The sequence below is a fragment of the Engystomops pustulosus genome, chromosome 3, assembly GCF_040894005.1.
Source record: "Engystomops pustulosus chromosome 3, aEngPut4.maternal, whole genome shotgun sequence".
Taxonomy (NCBI): Eukaryota; Metazoa; Chordata; class Amphibia; order Anura; family Leptodactylidae; genus Engystomops; species Engystomops pustulosus.
The window spans coordinates 68,261,195-68,287,020 of NC_092413.1; the positions used below are offsets into that span (position 1 = coordinate 68,261,195).

The 25,826-nt window shown below is 42.3% G+C and overlaps 1 protein-coding gene across 1 annotated transcript in view; it reads right to left on the reverse strand.

Moving 5' to 3' along the window:
• Window positions 1-25,826, reverse strand: part of LOC140120487 (ribonuclease T2-like) — a 292,997-nt gene that overhangs the window by 39,164 nt on the left and 228,007 nt on the right. Inside the window, exon 6 of the mRNA XM_072139513.1 lies at window positions 13,819-13,874. Within this exon, the coding sequence (XP_071995614.1) occupies window positions 13,819-13,874 (56 nt within the window). The remainder of the gene's footprint in view (window positions 1-13,818; window positions 13,875-25,826) is intronic.

Consider the following 25,826-nt stretch of genomic DNA (forward strand, 5'->3'; position numbering starts at 1 on the left):
ATTAGATACTCTGCAGACAGGAGCTGCAGACTCTATTTACACTTCATCACCTTCTATTTACAAAACATTCTGCAGAATCCTCAGCTCAAAGCAAGAGAGAAGAGAACGTTACAGAATGTTGCACATAGTACTGACAGGTGTCCCCCATGTCATTCTGCACAGTATCACCAGTGGAGGGGGATACTGTGCAGAATTACAGGGGTGCAGCAGGAGACCAGCCCTGGGGGATCCCCTCCAGGAGAATCCCCTACTGAGGAGGTCACTGGGTGCAGGGTGTCACACACCTGGGTGCTGCTGTGAGTGTTATCTTCATTCTGGGCTGTGGGAGAAGCAGAGAGGAGCTTGTAGCAGGATGACATGTAAGTGCCTGAATCTAACATTACGCCGAAACTGTGCCAAAATTGTGCCTAAACTGTGTTAAAGTAAAGTGATTAATAAGAGGCAGGAAATTAACTTATCACAGATGGTTGTGCTAATTCTGTAAAAGCTTGTGATAATTCTGGAAAACAGTGCACCAGAATTTAGGCACAACTACTACACCTATGCGCACAAAAGTGATAAATGTGGCCCATTCTCTCTTATTCCCTTTTATTTTGTGATAGTTATTTTTTGTTGGGAAAATTGACTGATACGATGAACATTCAATCCTCTTCGCCTAATGTGACTACACCGCGACCAGAACATGTCCATAAAGTTATATGTAACACCAAAAACACACACATGTCCTGGTATAAAGTTTTTATTTCCCATCATCCTCCATTATTTACACCTATGTTATGACATTCTCACTTTCATTCTTATGAAGCGCGGAGGGTTCTGTTATTGTGCGGCTAATACAATGGCGCACATCTAAACGTGACTTTTATTATCTCATTAGAGGGGTTTATGGATATATAGTTATTTATTTGGGTTACCATTGTGTAAGGAACAGACAATGATAGATCTGTGTGAATTTTCTGCAGTTCCCTTTGCTGCATGTTTTGGTGAATATACACATGTGGGGTCTGTATGATCTCCTCACATCTTACTTTTTTAGGAAAGTAGAGTATTCTGGATTTGTACATATTTTAGAGGACATTTTGAATGTTAATTGCCAAATGCATCGCCTAGTTGTCTGCTTTCAAAATTCTATAGGTTTTATGGCGCCTTTACTTTTTATTCTGTTTTATATATATATTTTGCAGGTTGTGACTGTCTAAAAATGTCTAGCTGAAAAGCAGATATCTAGTTATTACAGTTTTAGTGATATTATGTGGATTTATGCATGTGAACATATCAATAGGGCACATTTGTGAACTCTACAAATGTCCATGTATTACATTTAGGAGATGTGAAGGTAAATATTTTCTGTTTGGATCAAATTTTTTGCCATCAAAGTCAAATTTTAAGTATTTTTAATAAAATGTGTCAATTTGAATCAAAATTGCATGAAGGCGCCTATGTCTATAAAATCTTTGATGCAATTTTGAAAATGGGGCAAGTGTCTGCTTTCAGAAAATATCGGTTCCCCTCCTCAAATTTTTTGGAGTGTGGGAGGAAACCGGAGGACCCGGAGGAAACCCACGCAGACACAGAGAGAACATACAAAATCTTTGCAGATGTTGACCAGCGCTGCAAGGCTGTAGTGCTAATCACGGAGCCACCATGCTGCCCATAAATCTCCCTATCATCTATCTATCTCCTATAAAATTCTCCCATATTACAGTTTGTTTTACCATACTAAAGGAGCCTCTTGCTGACTGTGACTGGTCATAAAATAGTTTTATTTTGGGGCCCCACTTTTAGTTTTGCCCAGGGCCCCACTTTGTCTAGAACCGGCCCTGACTCTTCAACAACTACTTTCTATTTGGTACTGACTTTTATGTGCAGCTGAGAGGAGTAGCGATGGGGGCCAATATGGCCCCCACCTACGCTAATATTGTGATGGCCGACCTTGAGGAGAGGTTCATCTATGTGTCCCACCACTTCCAATACGTACAGAAGTGGTGGCGATACATAGATGATACCTTCCTCATTTGGACAGGCTCGGAGCAGCAACTGGATGATTTCCATAGGTACTTAAATACAATAGACCAGGACATCAAATTCACGATGGTTAAATCCAAAGAACATATACAATTTCTAGATGTGACAGTGGAAATGACAGACGAAGGATTGAGGACTTCACTATACACCAAACCCACAGACAAAAACAACATTCTCAGATATGATAGTTGTCATCCGAGACCCATGGTTCGCTCATTACCCCTCAACGTTCGCTCAACTGTTACGCGTAAAAAGAATCTCTAGTGATACACAAAAACTTAACAGAGATCTTAATTACATGGAGAAAAAATTTGAAAAACGGGGATACCCTAGGAAAATTATTCATAAAAATAGAAGCCAAGTTGATAACATGAACAGACAGGATTTATTATGTACCAAAAAATCGAAAGACATGGACAAACGTATCCCATTTGTCACGACATACAATGATTTGAGTCAAGAAATAAATAGTGTTGTAAGGAAACATTGGTCTATCTTGCGAAATATGGATATTCATCTCCCAGAATTAGACCACCCCCCTCTTATCTCCTTTAGACGAGCGAGGAAGATCAAAGATGTATTGGTAAAAGCAGACGTAGGTCCTCTCAAAACATGCACCCAGTCAGGACTATGGGGCAAGACACGTACAGGGTGTTTCCCCTGCAGATCCTGTATGAACTGTCCCCACATGATTAAAGGCGAGACATTTACGTAGATGAACAAAGAATATAAGATCAAACATTATCTTGACTGTAACACCAGTTTTGTTGTTTATATGCTCACATGCCCATGTGGCTTAGCATATATTGGGGAGACGACATGGGATTTCAAAACCCGTTTTACACAACACAGGTACACAATTAGGAAGAGAGCGAGTTAAAATTTGTGTTGATTGATCATATACCCCCCCTCAGACGTGGAGGGAATAGAGAAAAGATCTTGAGAAAAACTGAACTAAAATGGATATCCAGATTAAACACTCTGAAACCTAACGGGTTAAACGTGGAGTTCAACCTGGGTAACGTTTTGTGAGGGTGATGCCTCAATCCCTGCATTCGGTGTCTTGATCCATAAAATCGATCCCAAACTGTGACTAGATAGGAGACTCTTTGCACGATTATTGATATTTGTCTCTTTTTTTCTAGATTTAACACCATCTTTCAATATTTGATACCGAATTATGAATATGCAGCAAGCTGAATGACAACCCTCCAAGTGGAAGACAAAACTCCTTTTTCCTCACTATTTGGCCTATATTCTATTTGTATTTATTCAGACATTAAATATATTTTTTTCTAGAATTTGGGATAAGTGTTGTGACAACTAGACTGTACATTCCGATTATATATCGCTATTACACTGATGTCTCCTCATACTGTCCAGTGTTCTCATCTACGTCCAGAAGGGTGGCGTTATTGTTCGCCACGGGGGGTTGTGACCATAATATATGTTCCACCCCCAGTGGTGTGAACATTGCCACTATTGGGGATGCGATTGCATCGCAGATTTATCCCCCTGGCATCTCTTATTCCAGTGCTATATGCACACTATTCTGGACACAGGACATACCACTACACGGGTAACAGGCTAAAGCCGAGTCGATAACGACCACCCGTAGTAACATAGAGCTCTTTGATAGGCTCTTCGGTAACTATGGAGACCATATGTGTTTGTATCTACATCAATGCACCAGCGCTATTTAGATGAGATATACAATATCTCTATATTGTGCCATATACACGCTGGGCACTTATTCTTCATCCCCCTCCCCTTTTCCACCCAATTCTTTGTTGTCACACACATATCCATTAGATTGTTTTCTTACCTCCGCGGCCCTAATCTAATATGGCCGCATAATTTGGCGCATGCGCAATGTCATTTTTCAGATGTCGATGGGCCAACATACAAATAGCGAGGCTTCCACACCAGAGATTTTGCATAGCTTGTTGGGTAATTTTAACCTTTTCCTAGCCAAATATTGCACATTTTGTTTTACTTATAAAGGACACTCAATATAAGATTTTTGTCTGTTTACACTATATGCATTTATGTATGTATTTTAAGCGTATGCACACTATATTGTATGACATGTTTTGTATTAAGATGAGTACATTTTTAACTTTGTATAATATGCACCGGCACTTTAAAGACACACCCTCTATGCATATGTGCACATTGTGTTTCCTATTTATACCCCAAATGGGGCACTTGTAAAATTGCTTGAGAAAGGTGTGTCACACCGAAACGTCGCCACTTGTTCCAATAAAAATCACCTTTATTTGACCTGAATAAAGGTAATATATATATTACACACACACACGAAAATTTCCAGGCAGCACACGGCAATCAAGCAGTGGGTGTAGGTGCAAGCTGTGTGGAGCTGGGTTCAAGCTCCTCCATAAATGAACATCAGGAAATAAGCAGCACTCCAAACGGTCAATTTGAAAAAAAAAGGCTCAATTGGTGGCGAAACGTTGCTACTGCTATGCTGTATGTGTATATATATAATATTATACACATCAGGAAATAAGCAGCATTCCAAACAGTCAAGTTGAAGAAAAAGTGGTCTTCTTTATTTCATAATAAAGTGCTGCTTATTTCCTGATGTGTATAATATTATATATATACACATACACACGCATACATTCCAGCTGTAGCTGGTGGTGTTTCTCGGGATAGTAAATAACTTCTCTTAGCTAAGAAAATAGAGTGGGTTAACAAAAAATATTTTATATGTATCTCTCTGTCTCCGTCCTCGACTGTAACTAGATTTGTCTCTGACTGTAACTTTGTCTGTGGTTAGATTTATTAAAAGAAGATCTGTTCTAGTTGCCCTTGGCAACCAATTAGAGCTCATGTTTCATTTTCCCACAGCTGTCTATAAAATTACAGATGTTCTCCGATTGATTTCCATACACAACTGGTACAGTTTGATTTCAGATATTTCTATATCCCTATCCATCTTACCTCACACATGAGCGGTCTTATACTTCTTGTCTATAGTAACAAACAAAGCTCAGAGCTCATATTAATTACCTGTGGCAAAATATCAACTAATCACAATAGTTAGTCTATGGCCGCTGAGCAAGATGGCTGCGTGATTCAGAGCTCTGTGTCACCGCAGCTTACAAAAGCCCCTTCTTCCTGCCAGCGACTGTAAACCCTGAAGAGAAAAGGGTCAGCGACATCCCAGGAAACATATGGGCAAGAAGGGGAGTGAGTACAAGCCAAACGGGCAAATTCTTTCCAGCTGTTAGGAGAAAACAGAGCAATGGCGCCTGTGGAGCGAGATTGAACAAGACCAAGCTCCAGCAGATCCAACCACTACACTTCTTCTACACAGCGACTCCCACATTTGAGATCCCTAGTAAGTGGTCCGACACACCATCCGCTACAATATCTAAGTTGGCGACCACAAACAGACCACTAAAGAGCTTCCCGCACCTTCAGTTCTTGCAAAGGAAAAAAGTGGCGCAGTGACAACCCGAGCAACACAATTTGGCGCAGTCTCCCTTATCTAGCCCAGCAAAGCAATGCCAGAAATTACAAACTGATAACCTTTCAGAGGTCAGATATCAGTAAGTCCATAGACAGGGAGATAGCTGTAGCCCAGGATGCATTTGCCGCCTTTCAAACCACTGACAAAGCAGTGTCGGAAAATACACTAAAGGAAGTGTTGGAAGTCCTAAGAAGCTCTATCACTTCTAACATGCTCCAAATGGTGACTCCGTTTCAAGCCACTATTAAAGAAAAACAGAGCATGTATTGATTCGGCCCAATTGGAGGATGTTTTTCGTCTGGTTCACCAACTATCCCAATGTAATTACCAGCATGGCTGTGAACTAAAACTTGTAATGTTTATTAGGTATGCCTTAAAACAATTAATTGTTTTAAGGCATACCTAATAAACATTACAAGTTTTAGTTCACAGCCATGCTGGTAACCACTATTAAAGAAATTCAAACCTCTGTCAAAAATGTCGAGACAAAAATGGCTGAAAATGCCTCAGCTTACAATGACCTTGCCGATGATCACCTAGCTCTCAAAGATAAGGTCCAACAACTCCAGTCAAAAATGACGGACATGGAAGACTGCAACCGTTGCAATAATATAAAATAAACAAACAAAGAACCTACCTGATACTGTACCACGAGATGCCCTGGCTCGATTTGTTTTCTTTCAAACCAAGGACCAGCTATTAGCGTAGTCCAGAAAGTATCAACCCCTCCTGACGCCGCATGCAGCGATCAAAATGTTTGCAGACCTCTCAGCAGCAACCCTTCAGGCCCGCAGTGACTTCCATCCAATAACTCTCCTACTACGACAACGTAACATCCAATACAGGTGGGGATTTCCCATCAAGCTATTGATAAAGTATCAAGATGCTGTCTCATCGGTGTCAGAAGGTATACAACTCCTGGACTCTTGGTACCTGGATGAAGATCAGCGTCGGCCTCTGTGTAAACCACCAGCTACGGATGGCAATCGCAGGCCTAGGGATGGACTAGGTCGTATAACTTGAATTTATGTTTTGCCTGTTTTGGCTCTGAAAGCAGCCATGATAGCTGTGGATGGCTCTGGGTTATTTTGAGACCTTTCCGCCTCACACACAATTTAAAGGGGTATTCCGGGAATATGAACGTCTGACACAAAAACCCCTGATGATATAAATAAATGAATACAACAATACTCAATGTCATTAGTCAAAAAACGGACCTTAAATAATTTGATTTTATGATTTACAAAATTTATGGCCTCTCTAAAGTAGGTGGAGTTATCACTAAGATGGCCGCCACTGGAAACTACAAGTTCCATGATCCATTAGTTCTCAGTAACTCCTCCTCCCTCTTATGCTCTGCTCCTGGTGATGATGTAACAGGTTTTCTTGCTCTGTTACCATAGTAATGATGTGTAACTGCCATCACCACAACACTGGCCATACTGGATGCACTGCAACCAACCGACTACATCCTAACATAGTGGTGATCACATGACCCTCCCAGGCAGGTGCTGGACATGTGATGTGGACATGTGACCAGCGGCCATCTTCTTTTCTGTGACGGACCGCGCGGAGGAAATTAACGGACTGATTAAAGGGCCAGTAGCATTTTAATTCTTCATTACAGTCTATGTCACCAGCATTTCCTGCTAAGGGGAGCAACATTTTAAATAACAACAAATTACACATTAGCTTATATTTTGAGTGCCCACTTGTATATGAATTATGCTGATTCCTGGAATACCCCTTTAAGTACATTTCTGTACATGAAATCTGTATTAGTTAATTGTGTTAAAGTTGTACTAACCCAGCCCATAAGAACGATCTCCCTCTAACCTAACAAAATTAGAGCGTACTATATCTCATTAAAAGTACATATAGTCCGACTGACTATCGACTAATCGCAACACCAGATCATGACAGTGTGCGTTAAAATACTGTCATTAAATACCCGAGGCCAATCAAAAGAAAAGAGGAGTCCTTCTGGCTTTCCATTCCTCCTTAGACCTAACAATACACAAACAATTGGTAGACCCACAAAGCAGGTACATAATGGTGGTATGCACAATCAATAATATTGACCTAACCATTGTGAACATCTACGGTCCAAACAAGCGTCAAATTCACTTTATTCAAAAAGTTCTAAGGGTCGCTAAGAAGGTAAAAAAGGGATCCTTACTAATTTGTAGGGACTTTAACATCACACCTGACCTTACAGTTGATAGCAGCACAATAACCAATCACACACCCCCACAGTTGGGCCCTACATTGTGGTCCCACTCTCTTTTTGAAGTCTGGAGAACCTGCCACGCCAACGAAAGAGATTACTCCTGTTATTCTTCCAGACACCAAATGTATTCTAAAATCGACCTGTTTCTTGTGGAAAAACCCCTTCTAGAAAGAGTTGAAAAGGACACAATAGGGGACATTGGGTAGTCCGATCATACCCAATCACTATCACCCTCTCGGACCAACGTCCAAAACACAGTGACTATATATGGAGACTCAACTCTTACCTGATAGCACGATAAACACTCTAAACAAATAGAGGGTTACATAGAGGAATACTTTAGACCAGTGATTTTCAACCTTTTTTGAGCCGCGGCACACTTTTTATACTTAGAAAATCCTGGAGTACAACACCAACCAAAATAGCACAAAATGACACTAAAACAGTCATATTATAAAAATAGTTAATAATATAGATTCTAAATTTATTTTACTCACTCAGTGTGAAACCTGGGCCTGTTTCGATAAACACAAAAGGGATATCCTGGCAGGAATGGTGGAAACACACACACAAAGCTCTTCCTCAACAGTTCTCAGTTTCTCCCTGGTTTTAGTATATGGTGTTGATTATTATGTGGCTCATATACTGCAATATAAAGGGGTACAATGAGAAGTACTATGACCATGAGGCCAGAGTACAATTGCCAGCTCATACACTCAGCATATGAGCTGGTACTTGTAGTACTTCAGCCTCATGACTATAGTATTTCTCATTTTACATTTTTCATTGTTATATGCAGGATACTGCTGGAGTACTAAAAGTACCAGCTCATATGTTGAGTATTCTGCCAACAGTTCATATACTCAGGCAAAAGCTCATATAGTCAGCATAATTGGCGGGCATTACCTTGGCTTTCAGGATGATGCGCCGGCCTCGGTGACGTCATTTTGTCACGCAAGGTTCAAACCTTGCACATGTGTTATTGTACACGTCTCCTACATTGTAAGAAGCCGTGACTGCGCATCGCTGGGAATCAAAACACAGGGGGCACCATAGATTGGGGAACTTTCCCCACGGCACACCCGACCATGTGTCGCGGCAAACTGGTTGAAAATCACTGCTTTAGACTTAATACTAATAGGACGTAGATGATTTTACACTTTGGGCAGCCCACAAAGTCTACGTCAGGATGATCACCTTGCCTGAAGTACTACAAACCATCAAACAATTACCCAAAAACTCCCTACATAAACAATTGCAAGAGCTTAGTTCCCCCCTCACCCTGCCTGATGTACTACAAACCATCAAACAACTATCCAAAAATAAATTCTCCCGGCCCCGATGGATACTCTAACGATTACTATCAGAAATTTGCCCACCTTCTAGCCCCCCATCTAGTAACAGTATTCAACAAAGCGGCACTAGCAGCACTAGTCATCAAACAACTATTCCCAAACCTGGCAAGACAACCATTCCCAAACCTGGCAAGACCCCAATAGAGACCTCCAATTTCCACCCAATATCTCTCCTTAATGGAGATCTTAAGCTGTATGCAAAGAACCTAGCCACTAGGCTAATGAAATATGTACCAGACCTAATAAGAGATGATCAGACGGGATTTACCAGGGGTAGACAAGCTCCGCATAACACCGGACGGATTATCTCTCTGATGCATTTCTGTGAGCGGCATCAAATCCCTGCCACATTCTTGACAGTCGACGTTGAGAAGGCGTTTGACCACGTTAGTTGGTCATGCGCCTTCTTGGCTCTGCGCAAGTTTGGATTTTTGGGCTACATTTACTCAGCGATACAGGCCCTTTACTCAAATCTCAAAGCGGCCGTGTTTGTAAACGAAAACGTAACCCAGCTGAAACGTGCATTGTGGCTGTTGTCATTCCGGGCAACGATCAGTGTAGCTATTTGTTTCACCTCTGATTACTATTCTCTGACGTATTACCGTTTGTCAATGCTTCCCATTAGTACTATATATGTGTATATGGCCACTGGTGCCCTTACCTACATTCATATGTTATAAACACATTTACATTATCCTGATCTGTTGTTTGGCATGCAACATTGTCTTGTGTCCCCTCTGGGGCAGGATAATTTTTTAACCAGTATTTGTCATTTCGCTACTATAAAGTAAACATTTTTTGTCACTACCTGTTTTGTGTGAATTTGTGCAACTTTTTTGGATTTTTCTTCCTTCTTTTGAAAGGATGAACAATAAGTTCAATTTATAATCACCAACAAGCTATATGGTATCAAATCACATAGGGATGAACACAAATTACAGTATACTAATTCGGTATAACATATATATCATCTTTTTCCCTATTTTGCTCTGTTCAACTTCGTTGATAGAAATTAATGATTTATGTATAGGGTTCTCCATACTGAATTCGGTATAAAGGGATGCATAAGAATTGAGGAATTAAATAAAGTGGATATAAAGCATATATATATCTGATTACAGCTAATATTGGACTTGTGATACATCCAGATGACAATTATTGAATTGAGTTATTATCAAGATGGTTTCTGGCCGGGACTGCTGGCGGAGTGCCCGGGACTTCTGACCCCACATGGGTGACCCCTAGTAATTATGCCCCTCAGGTCCCTGATTTTATGGCCAGTCCTGGGATATGCACAGACACGGCAGGGCTCGGACCAGTGGACTATTTTAATTTTTTTTTTTAGTGAGGACCTAGTTGGATCGATGGTGTCCCAGACCAATCTCTACGCTGCACAATATATTGCGCAAAACCCCACTTCTTTTTATTTGCAACATCACAGGTAACCCTGTTAGTGCAGCAGAGATGGAGAACTATTAGGGCATAGTACTTCTTATGGTACTCATCAAAAAATAATGGATTACGGGAGCACAGACATACTGTACCACACCCCGATGTTCAGCATGGCAACGAGAAGGATGCGCTTTGAAGCCATCCATAGGTTTTTGCATTTTGCTGACAATTCTCACTGCCCACCCAGAGATGACCCCAGCTATGATAGTCTAATATGGGCTGGACCTTATACAACCTGAGTGCCCTATTTATGGAAGTGTATACTCTAAAGAGGCGCATATCAGTGGAAGAGTCCCTAGTACATTTCAAAGGGAGACTTCAGTTCCGCCAGTACCTGCCCAATAAGAGGCCAAGGTATGGCGTGAAGAAGTATAAGCTGTGTGACAGCCCATAAGGGTACACTTTTAGGTTCAGGGTGTATGAACTGAAGGACTCTAGAATAGTGCCCCCAAAATGCCCCCTCTTCCTGGGAATTGCTGGAAAGATAGTTTGGGATTTGGTGCATCCACTATTGGACCTACTAGTATTACCCTGTTCCAGACAGTGCTTCCATACATACTGCGGCATGCGGCACTGTTAAAAGGAATCAGAGAGGTCTCCTTAAGTCGCTGCTAGGGGAAAAGCTCAGAAGGCACTAGAGCCGAGCACTAAACAGCGACTCAGTATTGACAAATCCACCCCTCCCATGTACCTATCATAATCCAAAATACAAGACAAGAGGGACAAGACAAAGGACAAGAGGGATGTGCTTGTACAAACAACAATACATGGGCACACTACCACCCCTGCACGAGGTACCAGTCCAGAAGCCCCCAAGCCGAACTTTATTTTGGATTATGATAGGTACATCGGAGGGGTGGATTTGTCGGACCAGGTACTTCAGCCTTATAACGCCATGCGTAAGTCGAGGGTGTGGTACAAGAAGCTGGCCGTGCACATCATGCAGATGGCACTGTATAATGCTTACGTGTTACATCGATGTGCAGGCCAGAGGGGAACTTTCCAGGAATTTCAAGAGGTGGTAGTCAGGCAGTTGATTTTTAGAGACCAGGAACAAAGCTCACACAGCTGATACATCATGCCGCATCTTCCCTGCTGAGCTCTGCCGTGTGCCAAGCCTGTAGATTATTGCCACATATGGGGTATTGTCGTACCTGGGATTTTTGGGGTGTTTGACTCCCGTGGCAAAAGCTGGGCACAAGATGGATGATTTGTACTATGCACTATCCATTATGCATCATCTTTGGGGTCCACCTGTGGGGTTAAAATGCTCACAACACCCCTTGATTTATTCATGGAGGGGTGTAGTTTTCAAATAGGATCAGTTCTCAGGGGTTTCTACAAACATCTACAAATGTTTTCTGAGACCAAAAAAAAAAATCTGTGCTCCAAATGCTATTCTCTTTCGAGTCCTGTCGTGTCTCCATCTTGTAGCCTATTGCCACATTACAATAACCGTGCAATAACACGTAGCATACGCACCAGCCATACAGTCCCATGCAGCATACGCACCAGCCATACAGTCCCATGTAGCATACACACCAGCCATATAGTCCCATGTAACATACACACTAGCCATGCAGTCCCATGTAACATATACACCAGCCATACAGTGCCACTTACCCTGTAAGTTCTCTTCTCATTCCCAAAGCTGGTCTTCATCCTGCACTTAGAGGAGGCTTCTTCTTGCAGTGGAGGGATAGCGAGGGGGGGGGGCGATCGCAGGGGGGGATCGCGGAGGGGGGGGGGTCGGAAGTAGTCTCTGTGACTCTGTGTGGTCTCTGCTGACTGCTCACAGCCTTCAAATCTAGGTGGGAGAGATGCCAGCCCGCACGGGGGACGTAATGACGTGGGTCACGTGATGACACTGGCATCACAGAACAGAGACACAGCAGGGGGAAGTCCCTGCAGCGTTGCGCCCAGCTTCACATTCCTATGGTCTTCAGCGCGGTGTCCGTCACCATCGTTACGCCCCTGTGAGTCTTTCTTGCACCGGCCCCACCAGTGTCACACTGGCCCCGTACTGGCCCCAAACGAGTCGGCCCACCGGGGTTTCGGGTCTTATGGCCAGTGCGCCCCTGTTCCCTTCTCAGTCCTGCCGTGTGCCCAACCTGTCAATTATTTGCACATGCTGTGATGGTGGTCCCTTATTATTTTTGGAATTTTGGTATCATGCAACACCCGGTTGGGTAACTTGACTGTTTACTGCCAAAATTGGTTACCTTTATTGTTGTATACTTGTGTATTGTGAAATGTTTGTCATACATTTGAACACTGGAGACCATCACTGTCCTGCCCCCACTTCACGTACCACCGGGGTCTCGACAGGCAGTTAAACGCCTTCCTACAGTTCAACAATGCTAGATTTTATTCATTCATTTATCACAACTGCACTTTATCCTTTATGATATCATTAATTTTTGGATATTCTATGAATTATAATATCAACTGCATCAATTGATATTTTATTAGGTTTAAAAAAAACCAAAACTACAAACCTGTATATTTATGAATTTATGCACTTAAAATACATATGGTCTGCTATGCTAGTCTGCTGTTTGCCTTCTGTACAGTATACTTATATTTTAATGTCTGCTCTTTTCTTCTTTTTTCTTTTACGAGAATTAATAAAATGTATACAGATTTTTGGACTATTTGGTAGTTTGAAGTCTGGCGTATATTCTTGTTTATGTAGGACGTATATGATTTTTGCCAGTCAGTTAGTCTATTGTAGGATGGAGGAATTTTACATAGAATGCATGAGACATCAAACTTGTACTGTTTTCTCCAAGTTGGAAGTGCTGTATATAATCCAGTATAAGCCATGGCACCTAATTTTGCCACCAAAAACTGCGAAAACCTGACTTGAAAATTGACTTGAGTATAAGCTGAGGGTGGGAAATGCATTGGTCAAAGACTCCCAGTATATAGCCATCAAGCCCCCTGTGGTATATGGCCAGCCCCATGTGGTATATAGCCAACCAGCCCCCTGAAGTATACAGCCAATTTTGTTAATACAGATTTTGATGGTAGTACATCATGAGATAAGTGATCTTATCTTTCTTCCGCTGAATCTCATATTTCAATTGTTGAAATCCAACCTTTACAATTTGGTGCGGAACTGTGATATACACGGCCTCTGAGTTATCATGATTAACACAAAAAAGTGATATTGCTGAGAATCATACCAATATGCAATGCAAGTTAGGTAATAAAGTTAGGGGGAAGAAAAAGTGAGCAAATAATATTGTGTTTACCATAGTCCGTGTAACGTCCAATAGTTGGGTAGATGTCCACAATGTCTTTCAGCCATCTGCATAAAATTAGAAATACAATAAGAACTCAAAATAAAGTTGGACTAAGTTGTTACATTTTTAATCCATACATTATTGATGCTGCAATGAATTGACCAGCTCTCTGTGGGTGTAAAAATAAGACACACTGAATCACAGGGGGAGGGGGTCATGTGTCTTGCATTTTGGACCCAATAAGGCCCAAGGCCCAAGAAAAGACAAGGACCTAGTGGGGAATGATGCAAGTGGTGTCATGAACATGATATTTACTTCTGTACCTTATACTGGCACTCTGAACTGTTTTATAAAGACTGTGCTGCCTAACCCTGCTGCCACACAAGTTAATGCCCAAGCGTGATTGTGCTTTACAAGATAGACTGTGTTTTATTACTGCCACGTGCTGTAGAGTGCTGCTCCAGCACCCACAAGGTTAATTCCTGCAAAGAACTGTGTCGGCTCTGCTACATCTGTCACTGTAGCCTCTGTAAAGACTGTGTTGCGTAGCATGAAGTTCCAGCCCGCCAAAATCCTCACTGGCGGAAAATCTAGACTGCTCGCTAAACTCCTCCCCCTGTGAGTGTGGCGCTAAGTACCTTGGAGGAGGAGCCAGAGAGGTTGCGGCCCAGCAAGGAAGAGGGTTAATCGGCCAAAATCTGGATTTTGGAGCAATCTCTCCGAATTTAGCACTAAGATGCTAGCTACCTTCACTCTATACTTGCTTGCAGAAGTGCAGAAAGAGGGAATTCTAACCAGGCAGTCAAAGGGACTTGCCCTCTGAGAAGTCAAGTCTTGGCCCCAAGCAGAATGCCAAAGTGTGGCCCAAATCCTCAATAGGCTGCGCACCACCTTTGAGAAGTGTATTGCCTCTGAGCTGAAACAGAAATTCTTTGGGAAAAGACAGAAGCCCCAACAATCTCTTAGAGACTTTGCCCTTTCCTTACAGGAAACGTGAAAAGCTATCTTCCGCCTTGACCCTAGAGGCTGAGAATTCCAACCAAACACAGCGAGAACAAATTTATTAATGGGCTTCTGGATAAGCATCATAAATGTCAATTAAAAATGCTGTCTCTTCAATACTCCCAAGCTTCTTTTCTTGAGTTCAAGGAGATCGACATCCATGGAGAATGTTTGTCTGTTGAGCACCAGGAGGAGCCAGAGCCTGTGGATCTGGAAAATCACTCTAGGCTACTCTACCTCTTCTCCAGTGCAACTGGCAACACTGCCCCCGATGTCCAAAGAAATTACTGTCCTGGCAGAACAGGTCACCGTTCTGGCAAATATGAAGAGCAAAATGCTCGAGTAACTGGAACAGTTGGAAGTAACTTCCTCCTCAGTGAGGGAAAACCCCCCTGATGCTCACGGGCCAAACGGCATCCAACTTTGGCAAGGTCCCTGAACACCTGGAGCTGAAAAGAAGATAATGCGGTGTGGCTACTGGCTACTGGGAGCCCACGCTAGTCATCGGAGACACAGAGTTATCCAGAACAGGCATCGTGGTAACGCAAGCGCCTGGAGACAGTAACTTCTCCCTGGTGAAGGATAGGGAAATATTCCAGCATTCAAAATCTTCTAAAATCATAGCATTTTATTCTTCATATTAAAAGCGTGCAACCATATCTGGTGTGACCACTGATACACGATCTACGCGTTTCGGACTAAATTGTGGAGTCCTTAGTCATGATCTACGTGTATCCACTAAACATACATCTTAAAAAGAGCATAGACAGGTGAAACAGCAAACAGGTAATTTGCACATGCGCATAGGATTTTCTTAAAGACGTAGCAAAACAGCATATAACTCCTGATATACAGAGGGAATAAAACACATAAATGCATAGTTTTTTGTGTCACTAACAAACAAGTATTGCATGCATATTAAATAAGCATATTCACAGTAAATACATGTTATATCAAATAATTACTCGGATATATACATGTGGAACATGTTGAATAGGAACTAAATCGCATGAAATATATGCCTATTCACACCATTTAATGCACTAAGGGGATAACAGGGTAAACAAACATGAAAATATCATAAGCAAACATGAAAATATCATAAAGAATGTTAATGCCCTTAATAAAGATACATAGTATCCGTCTTGTTGTTTAAACCCAATGGTGCTCTCGTATTAAGATTTAGAATCCAAAACATTTCGCGATTGCGTAATTTTTGTACTCGATTGCCTCCTCTGGCAGGGGAAGTGACCCTTTCGATGCCTGTGACTGTCAATGAGGAAAAGTCTCCCTTATGAAAATTATAGAAGTGTTTTGACAGATTAGATATGTTCTTATCCGTATGTTTGGAACCATCTGTTATATGTTCGCCTAGTCTCCTTTTCAAAGGATGTACGGTGCTGCCAATGTATTGTATATTGCATATGGTGCAGCAAGCTTGGTAAACTACAAACTTGGTGTTGCAATTTATGTATGCCTTTATATTTCTCTGTATATTATCATGTGTGGAAACAAAAAAATTTTTATTTGACATGTAGCAGCAAACGTTGCACCTGGTGCCTCCACATGCATAGGACCCTTTTGTGCTTAGCCACGTTTCAGTATTTGCCTGTTTATTACTGAAATCTGAAGGCGAAACAATATTACCTATTTTGCGTGCCCTGCGAGAAATGAATTGGCAGCCTGACTGTAAGATGTTCATAAGTTTTGTGTCGGCATAGAGCACTGGTAGGTATTTTCTGATGATATTAGTAATCTCTTTATAATCCTCACTATAAGTGGTTGAAAATAGTACTCTCTGTGTGGATGAAGTGTGTTGAATTTTGTTCCGTTCTTTCAAAAGGGATGCTCTTGATTTACTTTCTGCTATATGTTTGGCTCTATTAATATGCGTACTGGAGTAGCCCCTGGCTTTGAGTCTATTAGTCATCGTGATACATTCTTGAGAAAAATTATGAGCAGTACTGCAGCTTCTGCGTGCTCTAATAAATTCACCAACAGGGAGATTCTTGATAACATGATGTGGATGGCAGCTAGATGCCTGTAGAATGGAATTCCCTGACATTTTCTTACAGTATAGTACAGAATCTATGACACCGGTTTCGAGGTTCCCCTGTAGTGTGACATCTAAGAAAGTAAATGTTGTTGGTTCCAACATTATGTGTGAATTCTAAATTATAATCATTGCGATTTATAAAATTAATAAAATCGATGATGATTGTGGGTGGACCTCTCCATATCAACAGCCCATCATCTATGTATCTGCCATAATAATAAATGTACTGCTGATATACATTATGGCTGGAATAGATATATTCTTGTTCCCACCATGAGACATAGATGTTAGCTAGTGACGGGGAAAAACACGAGCCCATAGGGCACCCTTGGGTTTGTAAAAAATAATTTCTGTTAAAAGAAAAGAAATTGTTTTTGAGAAGAAAGTTTGTAACCGTTATTATGTATTGTTGTAGATCTTCCGAATAGTCTGTGTACAACTGCATGTTTAAGTGTTTAAATGTTTAATTTAAATGTTTAAATGTTTAAGTGCTACAAGAGCTTTCTCATGTGGTATGCTTGTGTACAAGGCTGTTATATCACAAGTAACCCATATACAGTCCCCATACCACGTAATCTTAGACATTGTTCTCAGAACTTATTTTGTGTCTTGAAGGTATGATGGTGTCTGTTTCACTATTGGTTGAAGATATTGATCTAACCATATACTGAGGCGTTCAAGTAGTGAGTTTACCCCCGATATAATGGGGCGTAAAGGAGGTGGGAACACTTCTTTATGTAGTTTTGGTAAAGCGTGAAATAAAGGGCATAAGGGGTATTCTGGAATAAGATAAGCTGATTCTTTCTCAGTAAGGATATTTAAAGTAGTACCCCATTTTACTGTATCTGTTAACTGCTTCCTTACTTTCTGTGTGGGATCTGTACTGAGATGTGTGTAGATGGTAGTATCATTAAACATTTTCATAACAGATGTCTCATACAGCCCACTGTCCAGAATGATAACGGACCCCCCCTTATCTGCCATACGTATAGTGATGTAATTATTGTTCTGTAATTGTGTCAGTGCTTCTCTTTGTGCACGGGTTAAATTGTGCTTCAAATATCTATTCGAGTAGTGTAACTGCTGCAACTCTTTTTCCACCAATGTTTGGAATAAGTCCATTTCTGGAGTCCTTGATTTTAAAGGATAATAGTCCGGATTTTTTACTTCCAAACATGGGATATCCTGTGTTTGAATTTTGTCTTTCTCTGACAATCCATAAAAATTTAATAGGACACACTGATCCTTAAATTCCAGGCTCACAAATTCATTCGCTAAAGTAATGCTAGATTGCACATTAGATTCCAGTATGACGTTATCTGTTGTTTCCTGGATATCTAAAGGCTCTTCAGATGTATTTTCCACATAAAAATGACGTTTGAGCGTTAATGTTCTTACGAACTTATTCACATCTAGCAAGGTGCGATAAAAATCAAATTTTGTAGAAGGAACGAAATTGAGGCCCTTACTCAGGACTTGGGTTTGTTCTGTTGATAAAATGTTAGCTGACAAATTGATGACTGTTAGTTCTTGTGTTTTTTCTGGTTCGAGTTGATCGCTCGTTTGTTGTACTGGGGTATGGCTGCGCCTATGTTTGTGCCCTGCTCTCCTGGTACGCTTGTATCCATTGGGGGTCTGTAGTTTTTTGATGTTTGTCCGTGTTTTTTGGAATTATTTCCTTTGTGTGACTGTCTGTTGACGGTATTGGAGGAACCTGCACCCTCACTGTCAGAGTCCTCAGTAATTCCGTCTGTTGTATCTTGTTCTGAGGAAGTGAAAGATACTTTACTGACCGTTGTGGTATAATTGGAGTTATTAGGGTTCCTATTCCTCAAAATTGACTGCAGTGAGCGTGCAGGTTCCTCCAATACCGTCAACAGACAGTCACACAAAGGATAATATACAGAGAAATATAAAGGCATACATAAATTGCAACACCAAGTTTGTAGTTTACCAAGCTTGCTGCACCATATGCAATATACAATACATTGGCAGCACAGTACGTCTTTTGAAAAGGAGACTAGGCGAACATATAACAGGTTCCAAACATACGGATAAGAACATATCTTATCTGTCAAAACACTTCTATAATTTTCATAAGGGAAACTTTTCCTCATTGACAGTCACAGGCATCGAAAGGGTCACTTCCCCTGCCAGAGGAGGCAATCAAGTACAAAAATTACGCAATCGCGAAATGTTTTGGATTCTAAATCTTAATACGAGAGCACCATTGGGTTTAAACAACAAGACGGATACTATGTATCTTTATTAAGGGCATTAACATTCTTTATGATATTTTCATGTTTGCTTATGATATTTTCATGTTTGTTTACCCTGTTATCCCCTTAGTGCATTAAATGGTGTGAATAGGCATATATTTCATGCGGTTTAGTTCCTGTTCAACATGTTCCACATGTATATATCCGAGTAATTCTTTGATATAACATGTATTTACTGTGAATATGCTTATTTCATATGCATGCAATACTTGTTTGTTAGTGACACAAAAAACTATGCATTTATGTGTTTTATTCCCTCTGTATATCAGGAGTTATATGCTGTTTTGCTACGTCTTTAAGAAAATTCTATGCGCATGTGCCAATTACCTGTTTGCCGTTTCACCTGTCTATGCTCTTTTTAAGATGTATGTTTAGTGGATACACGTAGATCATGACTAAGGACTCCACAATTTAGTCCGAAATGCGTAGATCGTGTATCGGTGGTCACACCAGATAAGGCTACATGCTTTTAATATAAAGAATAAAATGCTATGATTTTACAAGATTTTGAGTGCTGGAATATTTCCCTATCCTTCTACATGTTCCGGTCGGCCGGCAAGACTGACTGATTCCCTGCACCTGGGGCTGCAAAGGAGAATGTGAACTCCAACACGCTGTCAGCAGTATCGTGAGTGAGCGGATTTTTTCCTTTTGTTTTGTTTTTTCCACTTCTCCCTGGTGTTGGGTACCAATGCCCTGCACCACTGCTACTCTGAAGTGCTGAAGCTCCACAACTCCCTACCATTGATGCTCAGTGACTCTAGGAAGGTGATTCAAGAGACCATGCAAGTCCTGGCAGCGCAACAGAAGTTTGCTGGCCCCTACGCAGATCCTCAACCTGTCCGACTTCAACCTGTAATTGAGACACTGGTATGGTGCTGAGCCCACATAGGTGTCCAAGGACAAGACTTCCTGGCCATGGCAGAACCTCTACCAGTTGATAAAGACCTACCCATTCTGGCAGCCAGGAGCCTAGTCATGGTATCTCAAGGACAAGTATCAATCATACTGCTAAACATGGGAGAATCCCCGGTGGATCTGAGAAGACATCAAGCTTCAGAGTCCACCCCGAAGACTTGTTGGAAACCTCCCAGTCTGCTTCCCACCAGTTGGAGGTCAACAAAAATGCTGAAGGCGAGCCTGCCGAACAATCCTGGTGGCTTGAGCTCAATATTGGAGACAATGTTATCACTCCCACTGGACTTTGGACTCTCTACCCTGATCCACTATAACATCCCTACTGGCTCTCATCTTCCTACCAAGGAGCGATATCGGCCAATTCCTCCAGCCCATTATGTAGAGGTGAAGCTGGTACAAGAGATGGAGACAGCCAATGTCGCAGCCCATGGGCTGGCCCTCTGGTCCTTGTGACAAAGAAGGATGGAACTCTTTGCTTCTGCATTGACTATAGAAAGATCAACAATATCACCCACAAGTATGCTCATTTGCTGCCTCAAATCAAAGAATCCCTTGCAGCCTTAGGGTCGGCTGCCTTCTTCTTCACCCTTGATCTGACCAGTGGCTACTGGCAAGTAGCCATGGCGCCTCAAGATAGAGAGAAGGCGGCCTTCACCATTCCAGTGGTTTTATTCAAGTTCAACAGCATGCCCTACAGCCTGTCTACTGCCCCAGGCAGGTTTCAGCGGTTAATGGAGAGATGTTTGGGACACAGAAACTTCAAAACCGTCCTACTATAATTGGATATAGGTCTACTCCAGGACCTATGAGGATAACCTTCAACCCATGCTGGGGAAGAATTTGGAAGGCTTCAGCCAGGAAGGTTAAACCATCCAAGTCTCATCTGTTATAGCCTTGTGGGAAATACCTAGAACATGTGGTGAGTGCTGATGGAATTGAGCTGGACCCAGAGAAGGTCGCACCTGTCCACCACTGGCCTGCCCAGTCTCCTATCTGGGATGTCCAGAGCTTTCAGGGATTTGCCAGCTACTACCGACAGTTTATCCCAAAGTTTGCCCCGCTGACAACACACCTGCAAGAACTCCTAAGGGGACTTTCTAAAGACAGCCAACGGTCTTGAGTGCCCATCGACTGGACAGCAGAAGAGAAGCCGCATTCTAGATACTGAATCAAAGGCTGACGGAACCTCCGGTGTAAGGATATCCAGATTAAAATCTGCCCTCTACACAAATGCCAGCAAACAAGGCCTAGGGGCTGTACTATCCTAGCTCCAAAATGGAACTGAAAGAACATAGCAGGATCTAGCCAGTTGTTCCCTTTGAAAACAGAATAACCAGAATTACAGCATGTTCAAGTTAGAGTACCTGGCATTAGTCTGGGCAGTGACTGAAAAGTTCAAAGACTGTCTTGGGGTACTGGGGCACTATCAGGTACTGGGTCGGCAAAACCAATGACAACACCAATGCTTTGTCGCATCTCCCCAAGATGCCCAGAGAGTCTAATCATTGCCCTCTGAAGCGGTGCCTGTTCTCCAACAAGAAGAGTCTGTGCCGCCCACATTAACTATGCCCGACTGTATCAGATCGTGATCCCCAGGAGGGATACCAAGAGCTGGATATGTACCGCGACCAGTCCAGACACTTTGGCACTCAGAATATTAAGCATGTGCCATTGCTCGGGGAGGGCAACCACCTCTAAACCCCATGTGAGTCAGTGCCCTCTGGAGACCACGTGAAGTTGGAACCCAGTAGGTACAGTCATGTGTACACAATGACTATCATTGTCTATTTGGCAGGCAGGCAACAATGATGTGGCGACAGCATCTAGATCTTTCTAGCTGTTCCAAGCTCTGACCCTGGTTTCTAAGGAGCTAGCAGATTTGAAAACTGAGATAAAGCAAATAGGGAGGAGGGTGGAATCCCTAGAGGAAACACAGGACACCATTATTAACCCCAGTGAAGCCATGGGGGAGGGTTGCAGGGCACAATTGAAGGCCATAAACTCTGCATTATCTTTATTAGAGGACAAAGAGAATCGCAGCAGGCAAAAAATTGTAAGAATTAAAGGGGTCACCAAAACAATCTCTTATGAGGACTTGCAAAAATTTGCTATTGATATTTTTGTAGAGCTTAACCCCGGAGAGAGCAAATCAGATTCGCATAGAGCGCATACATAGAGCACTGAGGCCTATACCTAAACAAGACGATCCCTCCACGGGATATAATATGTGGGCTACTGAGTTATGTAGATGCAGCCGCCATCTTAAGAGCAGCACGAGAGAAAGGAGACTGTCAGGTTCACAGGGGAGAACACTGGGACCTGCAAAATTGGCCCTCTCTCTCCCACCCGACTCTCCATCCCGTTCTTCTCTTGACGCTTTGTTTTCTGCTTTAGGCCAGATTTTTGACGAACCTGACAAGCAAGCACTGGAAGTGGCAGATGAAGCTATGACTCTGGTCATCCAAGTTGATCGACTCTGTCTCCAGGCCATCAATAATTGGAGTCCATGGAGCTGGATAGCATCTCTCCTGCATAGCGGAAGCAACATCGAATAAGACGTCATCTTTGTTTCTACTGTGGAAGTCCTGATCATCAGATACACACCTGTTCCAAGAGGCAGCAGCAGAAAAACTTCCGTTTCTCAGCAGTAATGGGGGGGGGGGGACTGTTTAGGAGCTCAGGTACTCCCAGTTGTGTCTAGAATGTATTTACCTTGTACGGTTATGTTTCAATCCGTTTCCTGTACTGGTCGGGCTTCTTGGATTCAGGTGCTGCAGCCAAATTCATATATTATAATTTGGTCTCTCAGGTTTCTCTGTCATTGATTCGGTTGTCCACTCCTATGCAGATGTCGGGTGCGGATTTGACCCCTCTACTGGCGGGGTTGATTAAATTCCAAACCCGTAGATAGGAGCTATGCATGAAGAATGGTGTTCTTTCCTAGTTATGGAAAATTTGTCTGAAAATGCCATTCTGGGTTTACCCTGGCTCCAGGTCCATAATCCAGTAATTAATTGGGAAACTCTGGAGTTGGTTCATTGTGGCCCTCACTGTAAGGATCACATGACCAGAGTTCCATTATGTACAATAGTGGCAGGAGGATTACTCAGATGTGTTTTCAAAACCCTTGCCCCAAGTCCTTCCTCCTCACAGGGACTTTGATTGTAAAATTGACCTTCTTCATCATGCTAGATTGCCAAAGGGTCGTATTTATAAAACTGTCAGTACCAGAACGGGAGTCACTGAAGAGTTATATTAATGAGAGTTTGGCAATCGGACATATTGAAAAGAAGGATGGTGGTTTATCGAGAGTTAAATAAGAAAAACTCAGGTCCTCTCCCCTTGATCCCGGATCAGGTTTCTGGGGCCCAAGTTTTATCTAACTTAGATCTTCGAGGGGCTTATAACCTGATTCGCATCCGCGAAGGAGATGAGTGGATAACCGCATTTAATACACCTTTAGGACACTTGGAATACCTGGTTATGCCTTTTGGTTTGAGTAATGCTCCAGCGGTTTTTCAAGGGTTTATGAACTCCATCTTTCATGATTACATTGGGGTTTTTATGGTGGTGTATCTTGGCAATATTTTGATTTTCTCTCCTGATTTAGTTTCACACCTCTCTGCCAGGTACTTATCAGGTTACACAAAAACCACCTCTTAGCTAAGCTGGAAAATTGTGTTTTTTGTGTCCGGAAGGTTTCCCTCTTAGATTATGTTGTTACTCCCTCTGATGTACAGATGGATCCGAGCACGGTTTAGGCGCTCACGGACTGAGTTTGCCCTACAAATCTTAAGGCCTTACAACGTTTTTTGGGTTTCTATAACTATTATCGGAACTTTATTAAGAACTTTTCCGTGATCGCCAAACCCCTCACGGGTCTAACCGCCAACCTGACCTCTCTCACCCATTTGTTGTGGAGGTAGATGCCTCAGAGGTTGGCGTAGGTGCAATGTTGTCTCAGGGGTCCTCCATTCTCACCAGACTCAGACCCTGTGCATATTTCTCTAGAAAGTTTTCTTATTGTGAGAGGAATTAGGATAGTGGTAATCGAGAGCTCCTTGCCATAAAGTGGGAGTTGTGAAGTCTGGCAACACTTTTTGGAGGGAGATCTTCATCCGATAACTGTGCTCACGGATCAAAAGAACTTAGTATATTTGGATACTGCTAAGAAGAAGAGTGAAGAAATCAGGTGATACCTTTTTGAGGCTAACTGAGTATATTTGACGGTGAGCTTTTGAGAATACTAGTTCTCTTCGTCAGACATGATGTTATATGGATAATGTTAAGCGTTTGAACTCACGCCAGGTGGGCCTTATTTTTCTCTCGCTTTAATTTTGTGGTCACCTACCGACCTGGGTCAAAAAATGTGAAGGCCGATGCCGTGTCCCGTAGCTTCGGGACCCCTGAGCTTTCAGAGACTACAGCCAGTAATATTTTGTCTCCAGGTGTTGTGCTGGCAGCTGTCTCCTCCCACCTCTCCTATCAAATTTTAGAAGGACAAAGTTCTGCACCTAAAGACCTTCCGGTAGGCAAATTATTTGTTCCTCTTTCTTGTCGTTTGAGAGTGTTGGAGGAGACGCATTGCTCGGTATTGGCAGGTCATCCGGTAATGCGGAGTACCTTGGATCTCTTAAAGAGAAGCTACTGGTAGCCTCACATGACTAATGATGTATGAACATTCTTCCAAGCCTGTCAGGTCTGTGCGCGAGGCTTTCCTCGCGCACAGACCTGACAGGCTTGGAAGAATGTTCATACATCATTAGTCATGTGAGGCTACCAGTAGCTTCTCTTTAAGAGATCCAAGGAGACTCCAAGGAGACTTAAAGGCCTCTTCTTCTGTTTCCAGTTCCTACTAAGCCATGGTCTAGAGTCTCTATAGATTTTGTCACTGATCTGCCAGCATCTAAAGGGGATACAGTGATTTGGGTAGTAGTGGATCATTTCTCTAAGATGGGAGTTCTTTATACAAAATATTGTACGCTTCCATGGTATACTAGATGATAGTGTGTCAGATAGGGGCGTACAATTTGTCTCCAAGTTTTGGCAAGCATTTTGTTGTAGACAGGAAGTGAATTTGTCATTCTCATCAGCGTTTCACCCCGAGACTAATGGTCAGTCCTAAAGAATGAGTCGGGAGATGATTCAATATCTGCGACTCTTTGTCTCGGACAGTCAGGACCAGTGGGTGAAATTCCTTCCAATGGCAGAATTTGCTATTAATAATCACCGTAATTCTTCCACTCAAGTTTCTACTTTTTTCTGCCACTATGGTTTTCAACCTCATTTCTCATTTTCATCTGTGCCAGTCCCTAATATTCCGCGGGCGGAAGCTAATACCTCCAAGTTGCGCACGCTCTGGTCACAAGTTCAGCAGAATATTCGGAGGGCACAAAATTCTGTAGTTCAACAGACTTAGAGAAGGCGCACTATCTCCGATACGATCTGATAAGTGTGGTTATTCACAAAAAAACTTACATTGAAGGTTCCCTCTTTGAAGTTTGTGCCCAAATTTGTAGGTCCTTTTGTTATTTCTCAAATTGTTAACCCAGTTTCCTTCAAGCAGGGTGGCTGGTTGATAACACCTCCCATAAGAGTCTTCTTAAGCGGTAAGTTGAGCCAGTCCAGCTTATTCCTGACACTCCTTCTCCATCTATTGTGGAGGGGAATCTGGAGTTCGAGGTGGAAAAAGTCATGAATTCGAGATTGGTAGGGAACTACCTGCAGTACCTGGTCCATTGGAAAGGTTTTTGTCCTGAGGT